The 22,434-nt window shown below is 42.0% G+C and overlaps 1 protein-coding gene across 3 annotated transcripts in view; it reads left to right on the top strand.

Moving 5' to 3' along the window:
• The window catches only part of cdkal1 (CDK5 regulatory subunit associated protein 1-like 1), an 848,634-nt gene that overhangs the window by 763,125 nt on the left and 63,075 nt on the right, over positions 1–22,434 (top strand). For all 3 annotated transcript variants that reach the window (XM_028817287.2, XM_028817286.2, XM_028817284.2), the window contains exon 13: positions 12,400–12,483. In XM_028817287.2, the coding sequence (XP_028673120.2) occupies positions 12,400–12,483 (84 nt within the window). The remainder of the gene's footprint in view (positions 1–12,399; positions 12,484–22,434) is intronic.

The following is a 22,434-nucleotide window of genomic DNA, read 5'->3' as shown; positions in this document are numbered from 1 at the left end:
TACTTACGCATTATTTGTTGTTTCACAGAGCATGTTTCCCAAGGAGTTCTAGCCTAATATACAGTGCATCCGGAAAGTATTCACAGCGCATCACTTTTTCCACATTTTGTTATGTTACAGCCTTATTCCAAAATGGATTAAATTTATTTCTTATTTAAAAGTATTCACAGCCTTTTCTCAATACTTTGTCGATGCACCTTTAGCAGCAATTACAGCCTCAAGTCTTGTTGAATATGATGCCACACGCTTGGCACACCTATCCTTGGCCAGTTTCGCCCATTCCTCTTTGCAGCACCTCTCCAGCTCCATCAGGTTGGATGGGAAGCGTCGGTGCACAGCCATTTTATGAACTCTCCAGAGATGTTCAATTGGATTCAAGTCTGGGCTCTGGCTGGGCCACTCAAGGACATTCACAGTGTTGTCCTGAAGCCACACCTTTGATATCTTGGCTGTGTGCTTAGGGTCGTTGTCCTGCTGAAAGATGAACCGTCGCCCCAGTCTGAGGTCAAGAGTGCTCTGGAGCAGGTTTTCATCCAGGATGTCTCTGTACATTGCTGCAGTCATCTTTCCCTTTATCCTGACTAGTCTCCCAGTTCCTGCCGCTGAAAAACATCCCCACAACATGATGCTGCCACCACCATGCTTCACTGTAGGGATGGTATTGGCCTGGTGATGAGTGGTGCCTGGTTTCCTCCAAGCGTGACACCTGGCATTAACACCAAACAGTTCAATCTTTGTCTCATCAGACCAGAGAATTTTCTTTCTCACGGTCTGAGAGTCCTTCAGGTGCCTTTTGGCAAACTCCAGGCGGGCTGCCATGTGCCTTTTACTGAGGAGTGGCTTCCGTCTGGCCACTCTACCATACAGGCCTGATTGGTGGATTGCTGCAGAGATGGTTGTCCTTCTGGAAGGTTCTCCTCTCTCCACAGAGGACCTCTGGAGCTCTGATAGAGTGACCATCGGGTTCTTGGTCACCTCCCTGACTAAGGCCCTTCTCCCCCGATCGCTCAGTTTAGATGGCCGGCCAGCTCTAGGAAGAGTCCTGGTGGTTTTCGAACTTCTTCCACTTACGGATGATGGAGGCCACTGTGCTCATTGGGACCTTCAAAGCAGCAGAAATTTTTCTGTAACCTTCCCCAGATATGTGCCTCGAGACAATCCTGTCTCAGAGGTCTACAGACAATTCCTTTGACTTCATGCTTGGTTTGTGCTCTGACATGAACTGTCAACTGTGGGACCTTATATAGACAGGTGTGTGCCTTTCCAAATCATGTCCAATCAACTGAATTTACCACAGGTGGACTCCAATTAAGCTGCAGAAACATCTCAAGGGTGATCAGGGGAAACAGGATGCACCTGAGCTCAATTTTGAGCTTCATGGGAAAGGCTGTGAATACTTATGTACATGTGCTTTCTCAATTTTTTTTTATTTTTAATAAATTTGCAAAAATCTCAAGTAAACTTTTTTCACGTTGTCATTATGGGGTGTTGTGTGTAGAATTCTGAGGAAAAAAATGAATTTAATCCATTTTGGAATAAGGCTGTAACATAACAAAATGTGTAAAAAGTGATGCGCTGTGAATACTTTCCGGATGCACTGTACATTATATAGAAAGCGCCTTTTTTACATAAATGTCCCGACTGGTGTTCTCAGCCTAGATATTGTAAATTTCTGGTAAGCATGTGTTATATTTGGTTTGTGTTATTAATGTATTCAATATAATTCATCTTTGGTGTGATCTTGTACTCGTTTCGGGGATTTTTGGAGTCAAGCAGATCAATTTCTGGCATTTATTTTTTGTTTCTCCATATTTTTTTGCAACATTTTGGCTGCCATTTTAAATCACCACAGTTGCCGACATTTTTTCTACTCGTTCCTCCATCCACATCCTGCATTTTCAGAAACATGGTCTCAGAAATCGTGACCCTTTGGTAATTAGCGTGACAGGTAAAAAAGTCGACCATAGGTGCACTTCCTTCGAATCTTTTTGACAAAATTCTTCCTCGTTATTTTTGTTTGGGACTGACCTTTTTGCTTTGTCTTTTTGTCTCACACTGTCGATCTCCCAGCTTTGTCCTTTTTCTGTGTGATCACATATCTCCCAGTTTTTTTACAAGAAATTGTCTTGTTAGTGCACTGTCAGGGTAGCATGATGTTGTGATGCCTTTCATAGTGGGCTCTGTTTTAAACCGCCCTTCAAATCAGTAGTGTATATCACACCTTAATCACTTAATGAAAACAAATCAATTCTTTATATTGCACCAACAAGGGCTTTTATAATTAGTTGCTATTTACATGGCAAAATCCTTGCAAAGCAATTCACAAAATGGCATTGTGATTATGTGGGTTCTGCTCCACGCTCTCATCTGGCTTCTGGGGAGCTCTTGAACCCGACACCTTCGGTAATGTAACCGGATGAGTTGTTCAGCGAAGACATCATGAAGCAAGGGGATGGTGCAAAAAAAAAAGTGCAAGAGTGCTTTTATGTACAAAGAGTCAAAACAAAGTGTTCAAATAAATAGTGCAGTGCTTCAAACATTATTGAATAAATAAATAATCCATTAAAAAGGTAAAAAAAAAAAAAAAAAAAAAAGGTAAACAATGCTAAAACGAGATTAAAATCCTACTGACAACATTGAGGTCACACCAGCCAAGCTCTGCTCCTTCCCAGTCTCTCCAGCTCACCCAAGATATATTCAGTGGGAAATACTTCAGCCACTGCAGTCCTCATTCTACCAACCCCTGCCAGTGTCTGCCTGACCACTCGGGATGGGTTGACCTCCCGTCTTCCTTCTCGCACTCTTTATGTTTTCCCTCTGATCCCTAGGGCGGACTTTTCCCATATCGTTCCCACTCTATTAAAAGCCTCAGTGGGAGCGATTCTGTCCCATGAGTGTTGATCAGTCGCTCCATCTGGGACCCCTGACCGCACTGACCTCTCTCTTTCACAGCGGGCTGGCTTGTCCACTTTCTTTCCCCAATGCTGCTGTCTCACTCTCTGGCTCTTCCTTTCTTTTACCGTTCTTTTTTCTTCTGCCTCGCGCTTCTCCTATTTAATATGGGGACGTGGCTCAGGTGTGGCAATTAGTAGCTGTTGGCTTCAGTTACGGATGCGGACAATTCCTCACCTGTGCACATAAGCAAGCAAACGCCCGCCTCACACAGCGACCAGGAACCGCTCCAGCCACTCTACCGCGCCCCCTCTTTAAGCTGCGAGTGCGGCGATTATTTATTTAAAAACTGGGCTTTTATTCTGAGCCGTGGACCCGCTATATCACAGGCACAGATATGTCAGAGGAATGGTATGCTGTTTTCTTTTTACCTACCGTATTTACCCATGTACCACACGCATATTTTTTCCCGAAAATTAGCATTAGAAAATCAGGTGCGTGTCATACATGAGGAAATTATTTTCTATAATGTTTACTTTTTCTGCTTGGGCTCTCTCTCTCTCTCTCTCTCTCGCGCGCACTCTTTCTCTCTTGCTCATTCACTCGCGTTCTCTCTCTCTCGCGCGCGCGTGCACTCTCGCTCTCACGCTCGTTTGCACGCGTTCTCTCTCTCTCACGCTCGCTCGCATTCTCTCTCACACGCTCTCTCTCTCTCTCTCTCTCTCTCTCTCTCGCTCGCGCGCGCTCTCTCTCTTGTTCGTTCACTCGCGCTCTCTCTCTCTCTCTCTCTCTTTTGTCATGCAACAAAAACAGCATTTCACGGAAAACGTGCCCTAAACTCTTCCTATACAATCACAACGCGGGTCGTACACGGGGCAAATTTTTTTCGTGATTTTCTTTGTAAAAATTAGGGTGCGCGTCTTACACGAGGGCGCATGGTACACGAGTAAACATGCTATTTCATTATTTAGCTTGAAGTCACTGGTTTGTTAATATTCTAACCTGCTTCTTCATTTCTGGGTGATGGAAAGCTCAAGGCTATTCCAGCAGCACTGAGTGAAATTCAAGACCAAACCTCTGTAGGGCACACAGCCACACTCACTTGTGGGCAGATCTAGTCATGAATTACTTGTGTTCCTGACAAACCCTACAGATATTGAAGCATCGATCCTATAGAAAACATGGGTCAGGTTCTGGCGAATGCCATTCACTATACACTTTTGCTACTCATTACTATAAACACAATTTCTTGTACCTTTCCTTTAACAGCACTTCCTCTAATACAGTATGTATTTTTAATAAAAGTATTTTAAGCTTGTGTTTAACAGAAACTCATGCATAAAAGAAGTCTAACCAAAAACATGTAAATATACACTTTAACACCAAGCTGTAATAAAAAAATGAATTTTATGAACTTGAATCTTACTTTGAAAAGTGAGTGACGGTGCTAAGGGAGCATTGTAATATTTTGAACCTCTCAACATCGGCTTCCTCCAAAAGAATGAAGGTAATATAGGGTGGGTGCTGGAGATAGCAAGGGTAGCTCAACATCGCCAACATCAGCTGCTTCCTCTTCTCTGCTGGCTTGCCCTCGACTCAATGAATGTTATACCGATGGTAATCTCTTCCTTTTAACTGGACCGAAGAACTGTGTCAGCGTTGCTTGCTGAGATTTCTATACTGTTAATACGAGTAGACCATGGGTGTCACAAAATGGGTTACACTTTTATGAATGTAGATAAATCCGCAGATAGCTAGGATTTACAGTAACTTGTTTGTTTTTTAGGCATTTAGGGGGAAAGCCCTACATGGACACAGGGAGAACGTTCAAATTCTACTTTGTTATTGTAAGGTATTTTATATATTGTTGGTTAATTGCAGGTTGTAGTCACCAGTGTTGGTACCAGCACCTCTCCAGTTCTGTGTACTCTGGCATAGTGGATGTGGAGCCTGCTGTATTTGTTGCAGTAGGGAAAAGAAAAAGCTACAAGTGAGATGGCCACACACAGACACACACTCAATCCATAAAGTGTTTTCTTTATCCTACTCATGAAATCTAATTTGCTAACTTTGTACACTAAACCTGAGAAATAATAAAGAGCAGGCATCCAAGCACTTTGCAGATATGGCGCTTTGTTAGTTTTCATAGACACTTTTGGAAGTTCAGGCTCTGCATGTATGCAGTAACCACACAGCTTTTTTGCAGATAGTAGCTGGCATGTGATTCAGGACACCTGGCCAATGAAAAAACAAAGAAATAATAAAGCCTCCCTGCTTGAATATGTATTTCCAAAATGACATTAGGAAGTCCTGGTGCATTTATCACTTTTAATGAAGCGGGCGCTTTTGTCCCAGTGCAGGCCCTTGATGATGTTTCTGTCATTCAGCCATATGCCACTGTAAGGCATCATCTGCTTGGTGGCCCCTTTCCACTCAACCACCAACCCCCCTTACCCCCCCCCCCAACAGTAAAGATCCCAACTCCTACATGCAATCTTATATCTGAAAAACGTCCTCATTACCATTGCCGCCTGGCAACACTCACTCTGTGTTTGAACAAGAAATACCTACTTAATTTATGTAAAGTCAGTTTTACAAATCCTGACAAAAAAAAAAGAAGGAAGGCAGATGAATATTCAATTGATGTAAACCCATTTAGGAAAACATTTGCATGTCTGTATTACTTAAAAATCATAACAAGCTTACCATGCCAATGAGCCGCAAGCATTTTATCAATTTGTAATCACCGAAGGCTGGGGCCTGACTGAGAGCTGATCTCATTTCAAAACTGACTTTCCATCCTACCATCGGCCTGAACTTTTAATATATTGCTTTTCATATGTTCTGTCTACCATTTTTTCAATCGATATATCAACTGTCTGTGACACTCGTATAGTGTGTTCTCTCTGTCTGCATCAGCAATACCCTGGCTGTTTAAAAAAAATGGCAGTGTTCTGCATGGAACAGAAAAGACAGAAACGAGTTTTAAATGGTGACTAGGAGATAGTAGACCTCTAAAAAAAAAATCAGAGAGTCAAACTATCAGCAGGGGTTAATACCAGAGTCAAAAAATGATAGAGAAATGTCGAAGAAATCACACTCAATGAAATAATACTTGCTAAGGTCCACAGATTCTGTTTCCCATCTTAGATAACCAGCACATGCACAGCACAGACCTTTATGTAGGCACAACGATGACGTCACGTGCTCTGTACTCCTGGCATCTGAGGAAGCACTATTGTGCACAAAGATCCCACAAAGTGGAGGCACCCATAACAAACAACCGTGGTGCCGTGGTACAAAAACACTGATGGTGAAAATAAACATTAGATTTGCGATCTGCAGTATTAAATCCCCTTAGAAGATACAAAAATAGTCAGAAATACAGTGCATCCGGAAAGTATTCACAGCGCATCACTTTTTCCACATTTTGTTATGTTACAGCCTTATTCCAAAATGGATTAAATTCATTTTTTTTTCTCAGAATTCTGCACACAACACCCCATAACGAAAAACGTGAAAAAAGTTTACTTGAGGTTTTTGCAAATTTATTAAAAATAAAAAAACTGAGAAATCCCATGTTCATAAGTATTCACAGCCTTTGCTCAGTACTTTGTCGATGCACATTTGGCAGCAATTCCAGCCTCAAGTTTTTTTGAATATGATGCTATACGCTTAGCACACCTATCCTTGGCCAGTTTCGCCCATTCCTCTTTGCAGCACCTCTCAAGCTCCATCAGGTTGGATGGGAAGCGTCGGTGCACAGCCATTTTAAGATCTCTCCAGAGATGTTCAATCGGATTCAAGTCTGGGCCACTCAAGGACATTCACAGAGTTGTCCTGAAGCCACTCCTTTGATATCTTGGCTGTGTGCTTAGGGTTGTTGCAGGTTTTCATCCAGGATGTCTCTGTACATTGCTGCAGTCATCTTTCCCTTTATCCTGACTAGTCTCCCAGTTCCTGCCGCTGAAAAACATCCCCACAGCATGATGCTGCCACCACCATGCTTCACTGTAGGGATGGTGCCAGGTTTCCTCCAAACGTGACGCCTGGCATTCACACCAAAGAGCTCAATCTTTGTCTCATCAGACCAGAGAAGTTTCTTTCTCATGGTCTGAGAGTCCTTCAGGTGCCTTTTGGCAAACTCAAGGCGGGCTGCCATGTGCCTTTTACTAAGGAGTGGCTTCTGTCTGGCCACTCTACCATACAGGCCTGATTGGTGGATTGCTGCAGAGATGGTTGTCCTTCTGGAGGTTCTCCTCTCTCCACAGGGGACCTCTGGAGCTCTGACAGAGTGACCATCAGGTTCTTGGTCACCTCCCTGACTAAGGCCCTTCACACCCGATTGCTCAGTTTAGATGGCCGGCCAGCTCTAGGAAGAGTCCTGCTGGTTTCGAACTTCTTCCACTTACGGATGATGGAGGCCATTGTGCTCATTGGGACCTTCAAAGCAGCAGAAATTTTTCTGTACCCTTCCCCAGATTTGTGCCTCGAGACAATCCTGTCTCGGAGGTCTACAGACAATTCCTTTGACTTCATGCTTGGTTTGTGCTCTGACATGAACTGTCAACTGTGGGACCTTATATAGACAGGTGTGTGCCTTTCCAAATCATGTCCAGTCAACTGAATTTACCACAGGTGGACTCCAATGAAGCTGCAGAAACATCTCAAGGATGATCAGGGGAAACAGGATGCACCTGAACTCAATTTTGAGCTTCATGGCAAAGGCTGTGAATACTTATGTACATGTGCTTTCTCAATTTTTTTATTTTTAATAAATTTGCAAAAATCTCAAGTAAACTTTTTTCACGTTGTCATTATTGGGTGTTGTGTGTAGAATTCTGAGGAAAAAAATGAATTTAATCCATTTTGGAATAAGGCTGTAACATAACAAAATGTGGAAAAAGTGATGCGCTGTGAATACTTTCCGGATGCACTGTATATTAAAAATAAACCAAGTTGTCACATGTGACATCATGTGTGATGACTTCCGGTCCATGGCTAGCAGCAAAATCAAAATGTTCATGTGTCAAGGCGTAAATAAATAATAACACCTTCAGAATGTTTTGAAATCACTGAATTAATCACAGACTCAGATACCCCACCATTCCCAACCACATTAGAAAAATAAGGAATAAAACCTATAGAAATGCACTTAAAAAAACGATGAAAAGGCACCCAATCATGAAGAATGAGCCACACTCCTTGAAATGCCATCTTCATGGTGTTTGTTTGTTTGACCATGCCACTCACATGCAAAATATCATACCTTCATTCTTTGTACATGTATTTCTGGTTGGGGTCACTGTGAGACAAATTTCTTCGTTGGTGAGTTACCTTTTGGAAGGTTGTTCACATGCAGTTTCCCACTGGGAGAATCAGATTTCTTGAGAAAGCAGTATTTATCTCTGGCCACTCCTCCGATATGCTGTTGCTTCTGGCCACACCTTCTACATGCTGGCTGTTTTTGAGTGCCTATCCCATATGCTGCTGTCAGTGGCCACACCTCCCATATGCTATCTGTCTCTGAGGCCAAGCCTCCCACATGCTTTGGTCTATGGCCACACCTCCCACATTCTTCTGTTTCTGCCACTGCCTCCCACATGCTGTCTGTCTCTGACCACACCTCCCACATGCTGTCTGTCTCGGGCCACACCCCCCACATGCTTCATTCTCTATGGCCACACCTCCCACATTCTTCTGTTTCTGCCACTGCCTCCCACATGCTGTCTGTCTCTGGCCACACCCCCCACATGCTTCATTCTATGGCCACCCCTACTACATACTGTCTGTCTCTGACCACACCTCCCTCATGCTGTCTGTCTTGAGCCACACCCCTCCCACATGCTTCATTCTCTATGGCCACACCTCCCACATGTTTCTGTTTCTGCCACTGCCTCCTACATGCTGTTGCCTCTGGCCACCCCTATTACATGCTGTCTGTCTCCAGCCATACCTCCCACATGTTGTTCATCTCTAGCTTTCCACATGCCTTTTTTTTTTTTTCCTGACATGAATGATCATTTTTATTTAGAACTGTTAATTGAGAAAGAAGTGGCTTATGGAGAACAATGTTTTCATTGTCAAATTTTCAAGTGTCCATAATATGCTATGTATGGAATAGATGTTCATTGTCATCCTTCGGGATGCCCCGTTGTCAAGTTAAGTGGTTTAAAGATAGTAAGCAGGAGATAGGAATTAAACTAGTATGTCCAGTGTCACTACTCCACAGTTTTTGCCTATGCTACTGCATGGATGAAAGTAAGCATTCAGTGATATATAAGTATTGATTTCTGAGGAATGACTGCATTCAGTTCATTGCCTGGAACGTGAACCACACAACAATGCACAACTGCCGCTGGTGAAGCCAAGGACTCAGGACGGTGGGTTTCCATTGGTGTAAGAAGGACGTGGTACAGGATGATCATTTTCTTGTCTGCTGCCTGTGCTCATCGTGCTACTGACATGAGTACTGTGATGCCCCAGGGACTTTGTTCAGGTAAATGCAAAGTGGTAGCTGAGTGATCAGAGCTGGCGATTTATCATTTGAAATCAGCTGACTGTCCACCACATTGGTAAGCACTTTTTCTGCTTATACCCTTGAAGTGCTCGGTGGCTTTGAAAGATGCTATATACAGTGAAATGAGTCCAACATGGGAGAATGTGGCTCTTTCATACCTCTGTTGCTCCCTTCTGTGCAGTCTGACCCAGCACCCTGAGCCTTGCCGGAGAACAGCCAGACCTTTTCTTTTAAGATTAGAGTTGCCAATGTTGCAAGTAAAGGGGCTTAAAGATTGACAGAGCGAGTGTAATTTATAATTAGGTGTTTTTGTTTTTTTTTTTTTTTTAATATATTGAAACTGGTTCAGTAGGGCAGCTCATCTGCTGGCATTGTGTGTAAAGTCTGATTTTTTTTTTTTCTTTTCCCTCCATATATTTACTTGCAGATTAGGATCTTTCTTACTATGGAGCAGAGCGCTCTATAAAGCACAGCAAACGAGACACTCCTGCCGCCTCTTGTGGAACCAAGACAGCTGTCTTTTATTATCTCATTAGAAAGGATACAAGGCCTTTTTTTTCCTTTTTAAGATTCTCAATAAATATAATTTTGCTTTCCATTCTTGTCACATCTTTGAATCCTGCCCCCCCCCTACACCTCTTTTATTAGGGGCTGGCATTGACTAGCTGATGAATAATTGTAAATAATTAAAACAGTTGTATTTTTTTTTTTTTAAGAGCTGATGGCAGGAGATGGGAATAAAATTAAACAGTCAGATGCAGGTGCATGATAACCCGCGTACATGCGTCTTCGCCCAGAACCGAAGCCTCTGAAAGCCAAGGAAGCATTAGTGTTCAAACTGGCAGGGTCTCAAGCGCCGCAGAGAGCTGTGCCAAGTGTATTCATGGGGGGATGTGATAATTGTTATTCAGCTGTCCTTAATGAGATGCGCTGCCCAGTGGTGAAAGACTGAAGCGTCGCCTCTTTTGTTATGCTAATGAGGTGCCATTAGAAGCCTGCCTGTATTTATGCTCTGCCTAATCTTTCCCACTTGCCTCCTTCTTCGCAATCAGGCCTAACGGGTAGAAAGGGGAGATGCTACATTGTTCAGTCACCTAAGGGCGGCCCCCCGCCTCAGCAACTTGTGCTTAAGCCCAAGCTGACGATTTAACTGTAAGAGCACGAAGACCCTTCTGATGCTTTTATAGCTTTGTTTTTAAGGGGCGGGTGGGCAATCCAGATGGAAAACGGGAGGAGGTTGAAAAGAAGTGCCAGGCTTTTAGCCAGTAAATAGGGGCTCTCAGCTGAACCGTTAGCATCCCGTCATGCACGGGTCCTGGGGGCCCCATTATTTTGATGGTGTGGTGGTTGCTATTAAAATGCTTTATGGCTCCTTAGAATTTATTTATTGCATTCCTTGTGCTATTTTCAGCCTAAGTAAATTGTAAAATATGAATTGATCCACTTGGGTAGATCAGTTAAATGTTCAAAATCATTCAGGTTAAATCTGCGTAAAGTGGTTATTTTTGGTTGCCATAGCGACTGGAGCACAAAGAAAGATACATGTTGTGAAAACCAGTGTTCTGAAGGGGGCAAAAACCAGAAAAATCATGGAAATGACAAGAAAAACGACTCCAAAGTTTTAGTTGCAATGAGCTGGTTTTATTACCAATTACCAAGAGGATTCAGAAGGAAAAAAAATGGTGTAGAATCTTTCTAAAAAGCATGCGAGTTTCACACTTTTTCATGAAAGTTATTTTTATTTTTTATGGTTAAACATTCTTTTCATCTTCAAACCTTCTTTTAAGATATGGGGTCAAGGAGAGCTGGAGTCTATCCCAGCAAAATAGGTGCATGGCCGTCATAGTGCCTGAATTAGAGTCATCAGTCAGCCTAACTTGCATGTGTTGAAGATGCTGGAAGGGAACCCTAAGACACCTCTCACAGACACGGAAAGAATATACAAACTCCACACAAACAATGAAAGAGAGGGATTGGACCCCAGCATTCTGGATCTGTGAAGCAGTAGTGTTAACCACTATGCTAATGTGTTACCCCAGACACAGATAAGAAGCTGTACTTCCTTTGGTGAACCAAAAACAAATCATTTTGCTGGATTTACCCAGGTTAGCTTGTTGCCCCCAAATCACTTTCCTTGGTCCTGAGCACAATTTTGGAGTATTCTTCATTCTTTTCATCTCATCTCATCTCACCGCTAACCATGTCTTGTTTGGTTCCCTTTTTGGGCCTCATCTCTTCCATTTGGAGCATCGCTTCATCCAGTCATCTTCTGCCTTTCGCTCCTCATGTCCAAACCACCTTAGTCACCTTAGTCTGTTTATCACCTCCATACCTAGTCTTTCGCTTAACTCTGCATTCGTCACCCTCTCACTCCGTCACACTCTGCACATCCATCTAATTACGCTCATCTCTGTTCTTTCTAGTGTTCTATAGACTCTGGGGGCCCCAGGCAAAAAAAACTCCATGGGGGCCTCCAACCCCCTCCTCCCCCAGAGTCTCCACATCCTAAAATTTATTACCATTATTTTAGCACAAAGACTAAATTAATAAGGTCAACAGGGAGAATTTATTAAGCACAAATACTTTATTTTCATTTTGTTTTATACAAATAAAACAACACAATAAGTGCAACATTTCTAAATTAATTGGACAAACATTTGGAGTTGTATATACTGGGTTCTGTTGATTGTGCTTTTCTTTCTCTCTCCCGTGATTTGACCTCATGCTCATCCATACACTAAGATTTTTCCTATTTCCACTTGTGCTTTCATCTCCTACTCCTTCCAAAATCCTTTGGGGTAATCTCGCTTTCTCACAACATTCGTAGTATGCACAAGTATGTAAAGGTCAGTTTAGCCCGGATGTTGCCTCAGAAATAAAACAGAGGATTTGTGTCGGCTCATTCAAAATGTCAGGCCAGTGGAAATAATGATTGAATTTACCTGAAATATTGGTTAACTTCCTGTTAATTTTGTCTCTTTTTTCAGGTTGGGGAAAGGCAGCAGGTTCTGGTGACAGAGGAATCCTTTGATTCTAACTACTACGTCGCTCATAACAAATTCTACGAACAGGTAATGGAAAGCATCATCAGAGACTACTGTTGGTACACATTGTAATCTGTCATCTTTCACCAGGATCCACAAAGTCTACAAATGGTAGATGATGTCAGATAAACCCACGGCCTGGATTACTAGTCCATACTCCCTTTTCTCGTGGGTCTGGCAAAAATCCTCTCTAATTGCAAGAACCTTTCCCCCAGATTAAGTAATAGTAAGATGCAGAGTTTTGTTTAAGAAAAATAATGTTGCTGCTTTTTAAAGGGATATCAGTTTTTACTGTATGTCTAGCAATCTTGGATAAAAATAACACACAATAAACAATAAAAAAAAAAATAAAATGCTAAGTATGGTTGTGTCTCATGAGATAAACTGGAATCCTGTCCAGAGCTTCTGTAATGCTGCTGAGACAGATGTCCGCTCTCCAAAGCCCTGTGTTACAGTTAAATGTTGGGAAGATACAGTTTATCACATTAAAAGAACTCTGCACTCTTTGGGGACTCGTGTGCTGATAGACATATAACAACAAGACTTGACAGTAAGGTGTTAACTCTAAGCCTTTGATTTTCTAGTGTATTTTTCCCATCTTTTGTGTCTATTTGGATAAATTCCAAGCAATAGCAGTGTTTAAAATAATGTTTTTCTTTTTTAGCAAGTGGCAGAAAGCCATCTTAAAGGACACATGATGTAAATACAGTAGGTCTGCATGTAGCAGGATTTGTTATAGCAAAGGACTAAAAATTGGCAACCAAACAAAAGGGCAAAGCAGATTCAAAATCACAAGATGTGGTAAATATACAAACCTTCTTTACTGCTTAAATTGTTCAAGAAGTACAATCACGTCTTTATTTTATTTTCACAAATTGCTGATAGTTACTAAACACCAGATAGGCAGGTCAGGTCACTTAGTGAAATGTATCATCATAGCACCTAAGCTTTGAAACTGTGATGCTTGATGACTTGTACCTGCGCAATTTGACATTGCATGTGGGTCGATTTCTGTCTTGCAGAAGGTCATAACAGACTGCAGAAATTACCATTTTAAAGAGTCCCTGATAGGAGGCACTTGTTTGGAAAGTAGGTGGAGTGGGCTGCAGGTCTTCATCCATGTTAGCAACTTCAGCGGTCCCTCTGTTGTGTTCTGAAACCTCTTGTTTGGTCAGTTCCATTGGGATAAATATGATAGTCACACATCTTTTTTGATACATATACTTCTCATGATTTTATTGCAGACAATATTCCTTTGTCCTTCTTTGCTTTTAATGATTTGGTGCTTTTGGAAAGTGAAATCTCTGGTTTAGCTGAAGAGTTTGTGAAAGTATGTTTCTTGTTCACCTTAACTCTGTTAAGAACAACGGATTCACTTGAGAAGATGACTTCCGGCCTGTCAAACTGATGTCACATGTGATGAAGACCATGGAGTGGCTGCTGCTTCACCACCAGAGGCCACAGGTCCGCCACGCCCTCGACCGTCTGCAGTTCGCATACCAGGAGAAGGTGGGAGCGGAGGATGCCATCATCTATATGCTACACCGATCCCTCTCCCACTTGGACAGAGGCAGTGGTGCTGTAAGAATTATGTTTCTAGACTTCTCTAGTGCCTTCAGCACCTTCCAACCTCTGCTCCTTAGGGACAAGCTGACAGAGATGGGAGTAGATTCATACCTGGTGGCATGGATCGTGGACTATCTTACAGACAGACCTCAGTATGTGCATCTTGGGAACTGCAGGTCTGACATTGTGGTCAGCAGCACAGGAGTGCCGCAGGGGACTGTACTTTCTCCGGTCCTGTTCAGCCTATATACATCGGACTTCCAGTACAACTCGGAGTCCTGCCACGTGCAAAAGTTCGCTGACGACACTGCTATCGTGGGCAGCATCAGGAATGGGCAGGAGGAGGAGTATAGGAACCTCATCAAGGACTTTGTTAAATGGTGCGACTCAAACCACCTACAACTGAACACCAGCAAAACCAAGGAGCTGTTGGTGGATTTTAGGAGGCCCAGACCCCTCCTGGACCCCGTGATCATCAAAGGTGACTGTGTGCAGAGGGTGCAGACCTATAAATACCTGGGAGTGCAGCTGGATGATAAACTGGACTGGACTGCCAATACTTATGCTCTGTGCAAGAGAGGAGAAAGCCGACTATACATCCTTAGAAGGCTGGCGTCATTCAACATCTGCAATAAGATGCTGCAGATGTTCTATCAGTGCCCTCTTCTACGCAGTGGTATGCTGGGGAGGCAGCATAAAGAAGAGGGACACCTCACGCCTGGACAGACAGGTGAGGAAGGCAGGCTCTATTGTAGGCATGGAGGTGGACAGTTTGACATCCGTGGCAGAGCGACGGGCGCTGAGCAGACTCCTGTCAATAATGGAGAATTCACTGTATCCACTAAACAGTATCATCTCCAGACAGAGGAGCAGCTTCAGCGACAGACTGCTGTCAATGTCCTGCTCCACTGACAGACGGAGTCGATCGTTCACCCCCAATCCAACTATGCGACTCTTCAATTCCACCCAGGGGGGTAAACGTTAACGTTATACAAAGTTACTGTCTGTTTTTACCTGCATTTGTATTACTCTTTAATTTAATATTGTTTTTTGTATCAGTATGCTGCTGCTGGAGTATGTGAATTTCCCCTTGGGATTAATAAAGTATCTATCTATCTATCCAGATCTCTAAAAGTGCTTCCAGGCATGAGCCCCTAGAAACATGTGATCATTATTGAGCAAAAACAGGTTGTTGCAACATTCAGGACTAGTTCTGGCTTCACGACTATTCTCAGCTGGCAAATTAGTGAGGGTTGTCATTTGGTTCAACATTTAACTTTCGTCATTCATGTTTAACAAGTTGCTAAGAATACCTTTCTTTATTGGGATATAAAATTGCAAGACCTGGGTTGGAATCATGTTCCCAGTTCTTATCGGTGTGGAGTTTGGACATTCCTTCCAAGTCTGTGTGGGTTTTCTCTAGACTAGTCTGGTTCTCACACCCCCAGAAATCTGTATATCATTTGAACTAGCACTTTCAAATTAGCTGTGTGTGAACGTGAGTGTGGGTGTGTATGCTTGTGTGGCCCAGCAATAGACTGGTGCCCTCTCCAGGTTTTTTTTTGTTTTTTTTTCTTCTTTCCTGCCTTCTGCCCTCTGTTGCCAGTATAGGTACCAGCAACCCAATCTGTGAGCCTAAATTACAATAAGGGGTTTGTGAATGAATCAGTGATTTCCAAATATCAAACATCAAGCTACCGACATAAGATATACATTCAGTTGACAATTTCACGTTTTAATTCCATATCAGGTAATAAATATTGCAGAACTGTATAAAGGCTTAGTTTTAAAAGCTGTATCTGTTTCGTTTATAATACTGCCGTTTCATTGGCAATCATTGCAATTAATTTAACTTTACACAATTTATATATAGCAGCTGAGTTACAGGGAAAAATGTATCTTTTCCCTGGAGTTGATTGGCCAAGCAGTTTCACAGGAGATGCTTTTAGAACAGCCTTCTTAGAGGGAAAAAGTATAACATAGTAAAAGAGCAAAAGTTAAAAAAAAAAAAAAAAAAGTCAGATACTGTATTTTCTAAGTTCCAAGATAAGAGAGAATTGTGGAGATTTTTGAAATTTGGTCAAATTTTAATTTAGAATGATGAGCCTTTACATAATGGCCAATATACACAATTATTTTTCTGATATATACGGTCATGGCCAAAATTATTATTATAATTTTGTCCGGCCCATTTTTGGAGTTCTGTGTGACATGATGTCAGATTTTGTTTTTTTCTCTGTTTTTTTGTGTTGTTCCAATGCACATAAAGGAAATAAACATGTATATACAAAAACATTTGTAATTGCAATCACTTTCTGGGAGAAATGGGGCATTTTCTGGGAAAATTCCAGGGGTGCCAATAATTTTGGCCATATATACATACATACACATACATACATACACACATATATATATATATATATATATATATATATATATATATATATATATATATATATATATATATATATACACCAGTTGCTGTCTGTGGGAATGGAATAATTGGCTTATATAACTGAAAAACTGACCAACCACGGCTGTGGCATGTAGCCTCATAATAACTGCAGCTGGAGTAGAACTGTTGCTTTATCCCAAGGCTTGGTATCTGGTGGTTAAGAACTGTTTTGTTTAATCAGTGACAATGTCATCACTTACTGTTTTTTAAATATGTGTCATTACGTCAACATTACAGCATTTTACCTATAAATGAGGAAAACTTTTTTGTACAGTCAAGTGAGGCTCTTCTCCTTCTTCTGACAAATGAGTTTTCAGTCCACATTTAAATGAGGCACTTATTTCCTCGGCCACTGTACAGACTGACATCATACAATATTCTCTGTATGTAAAGAACATTGAATAAAAACAATACAAAGGTTTAAAAAAAGACAATTTTGAAGTTTTGTAGCAATAGTTGGACACTTATCTTCAATATGTGTCTTTAGTAAGTTAATGGAAGCAAATCATTGAAAATAAGTGGCTGCATCATACACAAAGTACTAGCATATCTACAAAGTATGGACAAGGGTTAAAACAGGAAGATAGCTTCCGTCGACAGTTCTGGAGCATTAGAGACACACAGTCTGAGTATTTAGTCAGAGGTGTGCATCCAATAATCTTGACTTTTGACCAGGTACAGCATGAGAGGTTATTCTTTTTCTTCTTTTGGCTGCTCTCGTTAGGGGTCTACACAGCAGATCATCTTTTTCCATATCCTCCTGTTCTCTGCATCTTGCTCTGCTACACCCACCACCTGCTTGTCTTCTCTCACCACCATAAACCTCCTGTAAGGCCTTTCTCTTTTCCTCTTACCTGGCAGCTCCATCCTTAGCATCCTTTTCCCGATATAGCCAGCATCTCTTCTCTGCACATGTCCAAACCAATGCAATCTCACCCCTCTGACTTTGTCTCCAATGTACTCATTTCTAATCTTGTCCATCCTATTCAAACCCAAGGCAAATCTTAACATCTTTAACTCTGCCACTTCCAGCTCTGTCTCCTGCTTCCTGGCCAGTGCCACTGTCTCCAACCCATACAACATAGCTGGTCTCACTACCATCCCTTTCACTCTTGCTGATACCCGTCTGTCACAAATCACTCCTGACACTCTTCTCCACCCTGCCTGCACTCTCTTCTTCACCTCTCTTCCACAATCCCTGTTACTCTGTACTGTTGATCCCAAGTATTTAAACTAATCCACCTTCGCCAACTCTACTCCCTGCATTCTTCACCACTCCTCTGACCTCCCTTTCAATCACACACATGTATTCTGTCTTGCTCCTACTGACCTTCAATCCTCTCCTCTCTTGAGCATATCTGTATCTCTCCAATGTCTTCTCGACCTGCTTCCTACTCTCGCTACAGATCACAATGTCATTAGCAAACCTCATTGTCCATGGAGACTCCTCTCTGATCTTGTCTGTCAAGCTGTCCATCACCATTGCAAATAAGAAAGGGCTCGGAGCCGATCCCTGATGTAATCCCACCTCCACCTTGAATGCAACTGTCACTCCTACAGTAGACCTCACCATTGCTGCACTTCCTTCATACATATCCTGTACCACTCTTAAATACTTCTCTACCGCTCCCGAGTTTCTCATATAATACCACAACTCTAGGCACTGTGTTGCTCTTTCCTGGCATGAAACCATACTGCTGCTCACTAATCATCACCTCACTTCTTAACCTAGCTTCCACTACCCTTTCCCCTTACCTCATGCTGTTGCTCATCAATTTTATCCATCTGTTGTTACTACAGGTCTGCACATCCCCCTTATTCTTAAATATTGGTACCAGTACACTTCTTCTCCACTCCTCAGGCATCCTCTCACTTTCCAAGATTCCATTAAACAATCTGGTTAAAAATTCCATTGCCATCTCTCCTAAACACCTCCATGCTTCCACATGTATGTCTTCTGGACCAACTGCCTTTCCATTATTCATCCTCTTCATAGTGGTCCTTACTTCCTCCTTGCTAATCCATTGCACTTCCTGATTCACTATCTCCACATCATCCAACCTCTTCTCTCTCTCATTCTCTTCATTCATCAGCCTCTCAAAGTACTCTTTCCATCTGCTCAACAAACCCTCCTCACTTGCGAGTACGTTACCATCATTGTCCTTTATCACCCTAACCTTCTGCACATCTTTCCCTGTTCAGTCCCTCTGTAGCCAATCGGTACAGGTCCTTTTCTCCCTCCTTAATATCCAACCTTTCATAAACTCATCATACGCCTTTTCTTTAGCATGAGAGGTTATTGATGAAACTAAAAGACGTGTGAGTTTTAGGTGCATAAAGCAAAAGGTTGTGATACCAGGAGCCTCTCATATATTATATGATGTTTCAGATGAGTTCTCTCGAGGATCAGTGTTAAGGCTGCTGCTGTTTTTAATTTACATAACTTACCTCAACAAAAATGTAACTGACAAATTGGTTATGTTTGTAGATACCACTGAAATATGTGAAAGAACAAATACATTGGAATCTAGGAAACCATAACAGGTAGACTCGGACAGGAGGGGGTTTGAAACTTGAATGTGCCGTGATACCTTTTGGTAGAGGGAACAAACTGAAGGCCTGCGGGCTGGATCCAGCCCTCTGACTTTTTTTGAAGCAACCAGTTTCATTCATGTTCAAAACATGTTACATTCAGCCCTTAATGACCATTATTTTTCCTCAGAGTCCCCCTTTAATGCATGTTTCATGTATAGATTATATCTGTACTGTATATAATTTAGCCAGATTATATTTATACCTGGCATTAAAATGTATCTCAAATATCTGTGCATGTTTATCTGTTTAGCATACCGCATCATAGCTGCTAACCTGTAGTTAGAGAGGGAACTGACAGCTCATACTTACCCAACAAGAAAAAGTGAAATGAAGGCGACAGACATAAAGATCTTTAGTGTTTTAACATGTGGCCAAGGATGTGAAAATCTCATGAAGGTGCCACTGCCGCTCAAACAACCTTTTTAAAGCTGCACAGGTGTCAGGACTTCATGCAGCTTATCTGATTGCTTCCAGTGCCCAACACGATTCTTTTGTCTTCTCCGCTGACTCGATTTTTAAATATAATCCTTCACCAATGTGTTTTAATTGTGTTAATGTGGTCAAGTGCCATCTGTTCGTTACACACGTCAATGCAGGCATGCTTTAGCTGCAAACTCTCACATGCATCCTTGACTGCCAGTCTCACTCAAGTTTACTGTATGTTCTTAGTTTTTTAATCCAAAGCTGATTTCAGTCCCTTGGCTGCAAGTAGCTTTCCTAACCCTTGGAAATGTGCAGGAAAAAAAAACCTTACATAGCGGCACAAGAGAGACATGAGGCACTAAGCAAAAGTGAGTATGAGACGCCTGCTTTATAGGATAGATTTTGTAGTTGTATTGGACTCATCACTGTTCATACCCAGGCAGTGTAAAGATGCAATTAAGTCAGCTAACAAGATTTTGAGTTATATGGAGTACAAGGCTATCCTTCAGCTGTAGAGCACATTTCTGAAGCCCAATTTGGAATATCACAGTGATAAAAAAAGTATGGAGACAAAGTCCTGGACTGATTTAAGGTCTAAGATTGAAGAAGCTGAATCTTAACACGTTGTTTAAATGGAAAATTAAAGGTGAAAAAATAGAACTTTTTAGTATGAAAGGAGCTGTTAGGTGGGTGGCAGCTCATACATTAGAAAATGTTCTTCAACAAGAGCACAGGCACACAAATGAAAGCTGGTTAACACTAGAATTACCAGAGCCTACGAAAAAACTCGTAAATCCGTCCCACCTTAAATCGTGTCTTAGATCCGTTTGCACCTCTCCGCCAGAGTCCTTTGTCATCTAAATGTGCTGATAAACAAAAGCTTCTAGCAGCCAGCTATTCCATCCCCCCACCGACTTAGAATGAACTTCTCCTAGCTCAAGCCTTGCCTTGATTTGATTACCTGGGATTGAAGTGGAGTTTTACAGTGGAAATAATTCTAGCGTTATTTGGAATACACGCATTTCATGTGTGTTCCATTTCTATAGTAGGCTGTGCAAACACATTTTTAAAACAGAAACGTTTTTCATATTCTAATAGTAAATGACAAAATGTAGGCATAAACTATATAACGTATGAAGCCTGAAGTCCATATATCAAAGAAACACTTTCACAAAAGGTACAAATAAGAGAACATGTGCGCTTTCATTCAAAAAATTTTAAAAAAAAAAGCCGCGTTAGCATGCCACATTGACACTCTTACTACAACCGCCGCGGTGGCGTAATGGTATCAGCCCCTGATTGGGAATCACAGGGTGGCGAGTTCGATCCCGCACGGCTCCACTTCGAGAAATGAACTGCATTTATTCTTACAATTTTAGAATAACAACATAAATTTGATTTCAGTCTGTAACAGCCGGTGTAACTTATGATACTGGTAAAGGTTAGCCTTTTTTTTTTTTTTTTTTTTTTTTTTTTTTTTTATTCACTTTTCATTCTCGCAGTCGCATTCAGAATCAATCCATACAACCCATCTGACACAGCTGGTTTCACATAAATAAAAGTGCACTTTCATTCAAGACTATAACCGAAGAATAAAGAAAGCAAGTTACAGTTGGTGGTTGATACGACAGCTTGCGTGGTGCAATGTTAAGAACTGCTGATTTCCGATCCGTGCTATATAAAATCATCACATTCAAATATTAACAGTTCCCACACACCCAAGGTCCGCCATTCCTACATTTACGACATGTGTACTTGTTGCAGTGTACACACCTCTCTGTGCTATGGTTCCTATTACAGTGAATGAGCACCTGACACTGTACTTTCTTCCCTGGGGGAAGCTGAGGTCTTAGAACGGAAGTTTGTTGATGCTGTATCATCTTTTCTTTTTCCATCGCCTTTTCCTGTAAGAAGCGACGACGAAGTTCCTCTGCAAGGTGAGCCATGAACACTCTTCTTTTCTCAGTGGACCCCGTGCATGCCTTATACAGTACGTTTGCGTTCATCGCTGCTAGGTCAAGGATGTTGTAGAACACAGCAACCGGCCACCTGCGTGTTCCTGTTCGCACTGAACAAGCACGCGCCTTCTGGTCCATGATGTCAACGCCACGCTGGGGAAAAAAGAAAGACAAATATATGTGACATTTTGAAGAAATCATTTTATCACCAGAATAGCACCAGAATACTTCGTCACACTAATATGTTTTTCATTAGCATACCTTCATGTGGTTGTAGTCTGTGACCGTGTTTGTTTTTTTTTTTTTTATCTTGCCCAATCTCCACATCATGGTGCATTGTGCTGAGAATGCAGACAGACTTCATCTTTTTGGGCACATACACTGTCAGCATGGCACTGGGAGATCTAAACACCAGCGTGGAGAATTGTTCGTGTACTGAACTGACTTTAGCTGCAGGTGGAAGTTCCCGTCGCACTTTATTCATGGTGCCAAGCAGAGTTGTATTGCGGTACAGCAGTCTATTAGCCAGCAAAAGTGACGTGAAGAAGTTGTCTGTTGTTTCGGTTCTGCCTTTGTCCAGAAATGGCTCCATAAGCTTTATGACCACAGACTCGGAAAGTCTTTCTCCCATGGGACGACTGGGATCTTTTCCTAAATAAGGAGTGGCATTGCACATGTACTTTGTCTCCAAATCTGCCGCAATCCAAAAAGGCAGAACCGTAACAACAGACAACTTCTTCACGTCACTTTCGCTGGCTAATAGACTGCTGCACCGCAATACAGCTCTGCTTGGCACCATGAATAAAGTGCGACGGGAACTTCCACCTGCAGCTAACGTCAGTTCAGTACACGAACAATTCTCCACGCTGGTGTTTAGATCTCCCAGTGCCATGCTGACAGTGTATGTGCCCAAAAAGATGAAGTCTGTCTGCATTCTCAGCACAATGCACCATGATGTGGAGATTGGGCAAGATAAAAAAA

The sequence above is a fragment of the Erpetoichthys calabaricus genome, chromosome 13, assembly GCF_900747795.2.
Source record: "Erpetoichthys calabaricus chromosome 13, fErpCal1.3, whole genome shotgun sequence".
NCBI lineage: Eukaryota > Metazoa > Chordata > Cladistia > Polypteriformes > Polypteridae > Erpetoichthys > Erpetoichthys calabaricus.
Note: the sequence above shows the minus strand (reverse complement) of the source record. Positions and strands in the feature narration are given on the sequence as shown.